Raw genomic sequence first — 10,139 nt, forward strand, 5'->3', positions numbered from 1 at the left:
ATGGTAATGAATGGTGCTCATGCATGAGTTAATAATGCATGTGAATGAACCCTAGTCAAACGGTTAGATGGAGATGTGAAGAAAAGGGGAGGGCAAATTTTGGGGTACAAGACTTATCACCAAGGCTCAATATGATGGCACTGTGGGTTTTCTCAATCATCGTCGTCTTCTCCTTCTCCATTAGGGAAACATCCATTCTTTTTTATCCCTTCAACGCTTCTAACAAACTCTGCTGAACAAGAAGAGCTTGCATCTTCAAGCGCCATAATTTGAAATCATTCACTCTGGTGAACTTCTCAATATCATACTTCGTTGACGGCATCTTGAATCCACGCTCACTGCACCAATTTGTTGTGTGACAAACAATATCAATTAATGATGTAAATCTGTGAGAAAGAGAGTTTCTTTGAGCAATCAAGAAAAAATGATTCAATTCACGAAGAGAGAAGAAAAGAGATGATTATAACTATTTTTCTATTCACTTTCTCAATTAAGGTTAACAAATTACAAGTGAATAACAACCCACCATACTCTACTCTAACTAGAGTACAACCCATATAGATTTCTAGTATATGCATGTCATGTATGATGATAACACTTATATATGACATACATACCTATTACATAACAATGTAAATAATTATCTTAAGTCACTGCATACTAGATCAAACTTCGACTATAACATGCACATCTGAGTCAAACCATAAAGTCACTCCTATCAAAAACTAGAGTTCGATCCAAAATACCACGATTAACATTAAGGTATTGTTGTAAAAAATAAAGCTTAAAATAAAATACGCTAAATTTCTAAAAAAAAGAGTAAAAAAAGAGCAAGCTTGCTGTATTATATTTTTACATGGATTTACACAGGCCAGGATTCCTATATATATTTTGAGCAGTTAATTTCCATGCCTATAAAACTCTAAGGACAATAAGGCAAAGTAAAAAAGAAACACTAATCAGAAAAAGTTGAAGAAGACAAAGCTATGTTTAGCTAGAAGACTACTTTAGAACTATTACTTCATAGGAAAAATCTGCATATACAAATTTATTCTGAGATCCTGACTATGGAAAACACCTTCGAAAGTACCACACACTTAATTACATCTGAGAAGTTGAACTATATAATATTAATTATGGCCAGGTGATGGATCTTTGGTAAGTGGAGTTCTTCGAGGACCACCTCTTCCCATTGAACTTAAATTCTGCACACAGTATATAGTACAAAACATTATATTATATATAACACACAGTTTAATTCAAACATATAAAAAATAAATAAAATATATACATACAAGGGTTTGAGTGGATGTGGTTGGTGAATCTGCAACACCTTCTTGTGAGTGTTTCCGATTGCTACTTGAAGAGTTATATAAATCTTCTGAGTCTACAATAGAATCAGATGAACATGCATGATGTTTGAGTAGTGATGTTGATGAGTTTTCCTCTTCTTTGATTTGTGTGGACTCAAAACCTAAACACTTGAAGAAAGTGACGAGTGCTTCTTTAAGACAAGAGCATGGATGGAAAACATAGAAACACATTGTTTTCTCTTCATTCTTAGGAGGTGATGATAACCTCTCCATGGTCTCTTCCATGTTTTACTATACACACTAGCTTATAAATAAAGGAGGTTTTCCAAAAGAGTGCAGTGAGTGTGACTGACTGTATAATGTATTCAAACATGTATTTTGCAGGTAACATTTCATAGTCTCAATTAATGCTGCCAAACACATAGGATTCAAGTTATAAAAGCAGTGCCACCTACTCCAAAACCAAGATGTCAGAGGGTAACTGCCCTTCTCTCTTTCAAAATAAATTACTCCTTTCTTCCATAAAAATAAAACTGTTTTTCCATTATAAATATTTTTTTTAAAATTATAATATTATTGAAGGTAAAACTTCATTTTCATTAAATAAACTTTGAAATATCAATCTAACACTCAAGTTATATCCTATTAAATTTTTAGTTGTTAGATTAATTGATCTAAATCTATTTAAATAACTCATAATCATTTTGGCGTTTCGAGTATTTAAAGGAAGTGTTGAAAAAATTTGTGTAGTAAGAAATCTTAAATAAAAAATTAAGAATATATATATAAAAATGGAGAGACATACATTCTTTTTATTCAATTTATTAAGAGAAATTATTTATGTGTTTGTGGATTGTAATCTATTTTTTGATTGACTTTTGAAGGGAAATATATGTGTGGGTCTATAAAATGTATTTGAATTCTTCATAGCAGTGGCATTGCAAAGATGCATGTATATTTCTAGGGAGAGGCTCTTTCTATTAACTTCGAGAAAGTCTTTGGGCCTGTTTGATTGCCTTTTCAAATAGTTGTTTTCTCTTCTCTAAAACTTAAACATTAGAAAATTGGTTTGGTTTATATTTTTTAAAAATTATTTTCTAAAACTATTTTAAATTTTCCTGTTTTCAAAACAAAAAAACCAAAACAGCTCAAAAGTGTTTTGCTTTTCAATTTCAATATTTGGTCTATTAATATGATTCAAACAACACGGAAAACATCAACAATTTTCATTAATGACCTTATTGTAAATAATGAGTTAAGTTGAATTATTACATTTATAATTAAATTCTATAATAATATTAAATTAACTACAATAACATCACTTAAAATTTTCATTTAATTTTCAAATATTTATCAATTACAACATTACAACCTTTTTTTTCTTGGCTTTAATAATAATTACTCTATTTTTAACTAAATATAAAGCACCATTTAAAAAACTAAATATAAATACTATTTTAACTTATTATATTAAAATTTTAAAATATACTCTTCCTAAAACTAGCTAGAGTGTATAAACCTAATATTGACTACATAATTGGATTTCAGTACCTATTATTTATTTATAAATATTCAATTCATTCTAACGAGCATTTATTTTTTTAATTAATTCAGTAATAACTCTATATTATACATTAATAATTTTAATTATTATAATTTTATATTTTACTATTAAAAAAAGGTGGATTATGTGGTGAAAGTGTATCAACAATCACTTCCCTTGATAAGTAATTTTTTAAACTCATTTCAAAAGTATTGATACCAAGTCTTATAATACTAATTTATGATTAATGTAATATTATATAAATGATTATTTTTATATATAAATTCCATAAATTTAAATTTTAATTAATTAATCAATGAATGAAATTAAATCTAATTCTTGTAATTTGACTATTAATTGGCTAATCAAGTATTTAACTACGAAAAAAATGTACTCTCTGTTCTTTTTTAAATGTCATTTTTTTTTACTTTTTACCTATACTAAGAAAATTAATCATTATTGTTACTTTTCAAACAATAATTCTTCTTTTATTTATAATATTCTTAATTATTTACTATATACATTTTACTTTTTTTCTCTCTATATATAATAATTACCTAGAGTTAATTTTGACAAAAGTGCGGTTAAAACTACCTTAAACTTTGCAAGTGACAATTAAAAAGGAATAATTTTTTTTAAAAAAAATGACACTTAAAAAAGAACTAAGGGAGAAGTAGTTTTGAGATCTCATTAAAAAAATTAGCTCAAGAAAGTATAATATTAATCCAACAATATTAATTGAAAGTATAATATTAATCCAACAATATTAATTGAAAGTATAATCGATGGACAAGAAAAATAAAAATCATTTTCTTTGATGATTGGATTGCTGTTTCGTTTCAAATCTTTTTTAAATTTGTATATTTTGATTAAATATTTTATTCATTTTAATTCAAATAAATTAATATCAAGACAATTTAATTCAATAAATTTTCTATATAAAAAAACATGTAAAATGAGATGAGTCAATAGGAAGTGTACATATCACTCAAAAATGTGCAACAAATTAAAGAAAATTAGACATCTACATGTTTTTTTACTAGAAATGATATTTTTGGTAAGAATATAAAGATAATTAATATAAAATAGAGTAAATTTGATATTAATATGATTATTTGAGTATCCACCCCACATATATTAAAAAAACATTCTAAAAATATATCATAAATTTTACATTTAAATTTAATATGATAAATATTATACTATAAATATTTTGAACTATATCTAGATTAAAATAAAATATATTGAAAAATCATTATAAAATTGAAATACAAATAATATAAATTTCATTTTAAAAATATATTTTAAAAATACATCTATCAAACAAGTTTTTTCATTTTCTCATCTCTAAAACAGTTTTCAACAATAAGATTGCCAAATAGATTTTATTTTATTTTATTCTTTAAAACAATTTTTTAAAATTGATTTCAAAAATAGTTTTTAAAAACTAAAAACAAAAAGTCATTCAAACAAGCCCTTAGTGTTTCGAATTCAAAGTTGTAAACTTTATCGACAAAGAATGCTTCATAAAATAATTTTTGAATGGATTTTAGAATTAACATTTTAAAAATACTCAGACGTTCCTAAAAAAATCGATTAGTTTCTTAATTTAATTTAATATTTTATTTTAATTTTTTAATTAAAAAGTATTATAAGTTAATCTTTTGACTTCACTTCAGTTATTTTATTTAATCACTTCCGTTAATTTTTGGTAAACAAATATTAAGTTCTGATGATATAGTATGACAACAAGGTCATATATACAAATTTGAATCAGACTACATAATTAAAAACTGATATCTTGTCTAAATTAAAGGTGTTTTGTTTTCGAAAGTTAAAAACCTTCAAAAACAAAATCCCCTTAATTTAAACCGTATATCGATTTTTAACTATATATGATGATTCAGATTTTTACTAATGACATTGTTGTTATGGCAAATCAGCAAAATTTAACGTTTTTTATCAAAGGAAACAAATAAAGTAAATGTGTCATATTTATGAAATTTAATTTCATATTATTAGTTTATTTAATAAACGGTTCGACCAAAGATTTAATCGATTGAACCAATTGAACCTTAATTCAAATGTTTCACCCGTTCAATCTTTGGTCTAATTTTTAAAATATTGGTTTTAGTGCTTGCAAAATTTATTTATATTGATCTTTCTAATACATAGAATACTTGACTTTAATTATTATGCCACAAATATTGAAAGAACTAAAATCAAATATTCTACCTATTACAATGATCATTTTTAATATCAACTAATTTTGTAAGGAGTAAAACAAAAGAACAAATATCGAAAACAAAGTAAAAATACTTGCGAGAACCAAAATTAAACAAAAAAAATTACAGGGATTAAAACAAAAAAAGTGATATATTTGCATAAACTAATTACATATTTAAATTTTCTTTTTATATTAATTCAAAATTCATTTGCCCTTTCATTTTGCTGAACTTTTTTAGCTATATTTCTCGCAAGCTACCATTTTTTGTGTTTTCTTCCTTCCAAAGTTTCCTTTATTACCATACACTGTATGTCTTCTTCTAGTGTGTCTTCAATGTCATTTCAAAATTTTAAATTCGTCTTAAAAATTTATATGATATATTTACCTTATCTTAATTATCAAGATGAAGCTAAATAAACTATTTGGAGATCTCAAGTACTCATCCCTTTCACGAGCAACATAACTTAACATTTTTGGTTCCTCCCTCGTCTATAAACTTCTTGAAAAATAGAGTTAATTTTTCTACATCATACTATTTATCATATATTTGCCTTCAAAGTTCATGCATATAAGTCATCATTTCCCTTAACTTCCCTTAACGATCTCTAATGTCTTTAGGTCTATGCTTAATTTTGATCCATCGAAGAATAATAAAAACACCTATTGTCAAGTCTTTGTGTATAACATGTTTAGCTTTAGTGAAAGAGAATAAATGATGGGTTTGGAAGCAGAAATGTATTCATGATACCCTTGCGTTAAGTAAAAACATGATATTTTATAAACGTCCGTAAATCTTCAGTGACCCTTATCACATATATTTCTAATTGTAGTTTTCAAATCCATTATGGCATGTTGACGGTCTCCTTGTTTGACATATAAGTTATTATTGGTCTTAAACCCACTAGAAAGTACATAACCCCTAATGTGATTCTTGAATCCACCATTGTATCTAATATGACCTCTTCTAGCGGTTGGTATAAGTTCTATAGGCCAATAATTTTATTAGAAGTTGATACTTAGTTTGTATTAAACTATATATTAATAATAATAAGACATTTCTTTATTATATTTTTTTTCCAAAATAATAAAGTTTCTAGAATAACTAGTCCACTTAATGAAATATTAAGTGTGACTTAATCGTGAGACCTCATTAAACATAAGGACGTTATTCTTAAAGTATATGTAGTGAACCTTTATTTTGAAGTGAGATAACATTAAAGCATTGAGACTACTATGTAGATAGACTGATGATCAAATCTCATAAATCATTAATAAAGAGTTATCAAGTCTTCACATAAGTATAAATATGAGAAGTAATATTTATATTAAATTGACCTACTGTGAGAATACTATATAGAATTTTATGCAAGTGTCATACGTAATTCTCACGCTGATAGTGATGTATATCACCCTTCGATTTAAAATCACTACAAACACTATATGTGGAGTTGAGACATTTATTGTTGTTCAAACATTATTCGTAACAAGATGACTATAAAGATTGTTGATGGATACTCTAGAAATCATGTTGATGAACATGAGCGGTCCAGATAGAATTTACTCATTATGTATAACATGATAAATGTCTAAAGGGTGATACAATATATCCTTGTGTTCAATATAGACATGATGGAAAATGGTAATTGTACACATAAATATTATCACAGAAAGTTTTCATCATGTCACATGATATTTTCATGATTATGTAGTTGTGATGTGTTTATAGATACTGCTCATTGTTTATTATAATAAATTTGTGATTTAATATAACTATCAACATTGCAAGAACCTATAGGGTCACACATATAAGACAAATTTATAAGAGATAAAATAAATAAGTAGAGCTTATATGGTTGTGAGTTCTTGCAATGCACTAGCATTAATTAGAGACATATGATACATTGTAAGGTATGATGTACTTAAGTGCATACATAACACCATAAGGTATGACATATTAAGTGAAATAAAGAACATTGTAAAGTATGATATACTTAAGTAGAAAACAGAGCACCATAAGGTACAACGTAGTTAAATAAAATATAGAACACTTTAAGATACGGTGCATTTAAGTGAAATACGGTACAACGTAAAGTACAATGTGCTTAAGTAATATTTTTCACCTTTCATCCCACATAAGCGTTCTATAAATAAAACCCTTGTGCTGAAGTATTCACGTTGGACCAGATTTTGTTTGTGAAACTCTCTCTCTCTCTCTCTCTCTCTCTCTCTCTCTCTCTCTCTCTCTCTCTCTCTCTCTCTCTCTCTCTCTCTCTCTCTCTCTCTCTCTCTCTCTCTCTCTCTCTCTCTCTCTCTCTCTCTCTCTCTCTCTCTCTCTCTCTCTCTATATATATATATATATATATATATATATATATATATATATATATATATATATATATATATATATATATATATATATATATATCACACAAATTTAGAATAGCTAGCACTGAGATTGAAGATACTATATTCGTGTAGAATGATTAGAGGTGTTGTTTTTTGTTCAATGCTCAAGACCATTCTCTGGATTTTGCATCAATAATTAATCACCACAAGAAGTAACCATCATAGCATTGATCATGTCCGTTTGTAAGAATCAACTTTAGGGAAATTTTTGTTTTCCAATGCGTATTTTAATCACAATTTCCATTCAATGGTATTTGAGCCACTTAAAAAACCATGAGTCAGATAGTTGTTTGTTTTGTGTACCTTCTGCTATAATTGGTTTAAACATACATAATGAATTAAATAATAATAGAGAAATTAAATATTGGATTCATGATTTATATAATTTGGATGTTCAATATATGCTTTGCAATGTACATTTGTATGGTGAAACAACAATATTTTGATCATCCATAGTGATACAAATATGTTGATCAATTTATATATGATATGATTAATTTTGGTGCGACATCCATGTATTTAACATATTGGTTTATTTCGCCCATTTGATTAGTATAATGATTGTTATACATTTGAATGATCAATGTATATTCTAATTCACGGACGACATTTGTATGGTGAACCAACGACATTTCGACCAATCATGTTGAATTATCGATCATTATGTTTTTTGATGGTATGAACATGTTGCATTAGGGTATATGATAATGCAAGAGTTATGCTCTCATGAATCATATGTTTACGATTTGTTAAATGAAGCCTGATTTATGCGATTAATATTTGTAAATGTATCAAGTGTTGATGTGAAATACATTGCCGGTTCAAAATGAATTTTTAATTAAGAATTAGCTTATGGGGTGATGCCCCCTTGTCCGCTGACCAATCATCAAAACCACCCCGATTAACTCTTCATAATGTGATCAATCATCAAGATTTAATTTAATTTATTTAATTAATAAATTTTAATAATAGTAAAAGTGTGTTTATTATTTATATCTTGTGGTTAACGATTATGTCCTTAGTTTTTTATTTTGTTTTGATATTTTTTTAATACGGTATGCATGACATGTCTTTCTCTCAATTTATATGATAAATAAGTCAATAAGATCAAATTAATTATAAATCCTCTCAAAATAAATATTAAGTATAAGTTTTCCAATATTTAACACTCATTAAAACTAGCATTGAATAAAGAAGGTTTTGCCCACGCGAGGTACATGTTGTATATTAATAAGGTGTTATGGGATAAATATAATATTCAATTGCTAAAATTTGGGTTTAAGTTAACTAAACTAATTGCAATACGATTATATATGTTTAGAAACAAGAGTTGAGAACAATCTATTTGGTGGATTAAAATAAAGAGTTATTCACCCAACTGATAAAACTCGAGTTGTGTCTTAGATACAATTAGAAAGAGTTCCTATTTAAATAATCGAGTTTTTAAAATCAACCTACTACTGAATTAAAAAAGGTGAAATATGGCTCTCGATCCAATAAAAAATCTTCCAAGGAGATTTTCCAAATCAAATGTTGAGAACCATTTGATTTGAGTAAAATAATGGGAGTATTTAATTAAGACCTAATTGAATATGTTTTAATGGTACATATATCTTCACAATTTTTGAAATGTAAATCACCATGTCATCAAACACTTCAAACAATATTTTATGATCAACCCTTGATAAGAAAAATTTGTTTGAGACAAATTTTTTAGATTAACATCAAAACTTGAGGATTATCCTCAAACATAAGAAAAAGTTGTATGTCTTAGAGACAATTGTTATTGAAGATGAGCCTCGTAGTTCTTCTCCCAAGGGTGAAATATATTCTTATAATAAAATTTTTGTTGATGCCTTATAATTGTTTGTCGCATGTTGGCTACCATTAATTATGAATTGCAAAATCAACATGAGAACATGGGAGTGTTCGATATGATCGAACACATGAAGATGTTTTATCAAAAGAGTGTTAGGAATAAGATGTTTGAAATTTTCAAAGCCCTTTTTCAAGGAAAGATAAATGAGGGAACCCCTATAGGTCCCTGTGTACTCAAGATAACTAGTTATGCAGAGAACAATGATTTGATCCTACAGTCGTTATTGGAGAGATTTAGTCAGTTTGTCCTAAATTCTATATGAATGATATGGACAAAAATCTGCCAGAGTTGTTACGTATGTTGAAAAATGATGATCAAAATCTGAAATCAAAGAAAAGATCATTCTCATGATAAATATGGGTATTTTCAAGAAGCAAAATAAAAGGTCCAATAAGCAAGGTAGTAAATGGAAAAGAAATGAAGTCCTAAACCTACTTATCATGCTTTGAAGCCTAATGGAGGTATAACTTCTATTATGGTAAGACCATACATTAAAAGAGAAACTGCATAAAATACTTAGAAGATAAAAAAATTGGAGTTATGATTTCAAGTTTAGGTATTTTTGTTATAGAAATAAATGTATCAACATATGCATCATGAGTATTGGATAATGTATTTGGTCATTCCTTATCAACCACCTCCTTTACTTTGGATGTCTGGCCATTATCAGATATTGGTTCTCTCTTAGGACCTATGTCATTCACTCTTTCAAGGTCTTTTTCTATACTCTTTCCCACGGTCTGAGTATCGAGCATTTTGTTATGAGTAGCC

General features: G+C 27.2%; 1 protein-coding gene across 1 annotated transcript; it reads right to left on the minus strand.

Moving 5' to 3' along the window:
* Positions 1-820: 820 nt before the first annotated feature.
* Positions 821-1,656, minus strand: LOC127135374 (uncharacterized). The gene is made up of 2 exons (XM_051062102.1): positions 1,296-1,656; positions 821-1,205 (listed from the first exon to the last, which is right to left on the minus strand). The coding sequence occupies exons 1-2, from the start codon at positions 1,596-1,598 to the stop codon at positions 1,131-1,133; spliced, it is 378 nt and encodes a 125-aa protein (XP_050918059.1). The 5' UTR covers positions 1,599-1,656; the 3' UTR covers positions 821-1,130.
* Between the last annotated feature and the right edge of the window lie 8,483 nt (positions 1,657-10,139).

The sequence above is a fragment of the Lathyrus oleraceus genome, chromosome 4, assembly GCF_024323335.1.
Source record: "Lathyrus oleraceus cultivar Zhongwan6 chromosome 4, CAAS_Psat_ZW6_1.0, whole genome shotgun sequence".
In the NCBI taxonomy this organism is placed as follows: Eukaryota; Viridiplantae; Streptophyta; class Magnoliopsida; order Fabales; family Fabaceae; genus Lathyrus; species Lathyrus oleraceus.

Coding starts and splice junctions, on each gene's coding strand:
- LOC127135374 (XM_051062102.1), bottom strand. CDS start 1,598: ATGGAAGAGACCATGGAGAGGTTATCATCACCTCCTAAGAATGAAGAG. Junction 1,206..1,295: donor CCACATCCACTCAAACCCTT/GTATGTATATAT, acceptor TACTGTGTGCAG/AATTTAAGTTCAATGGGAAG.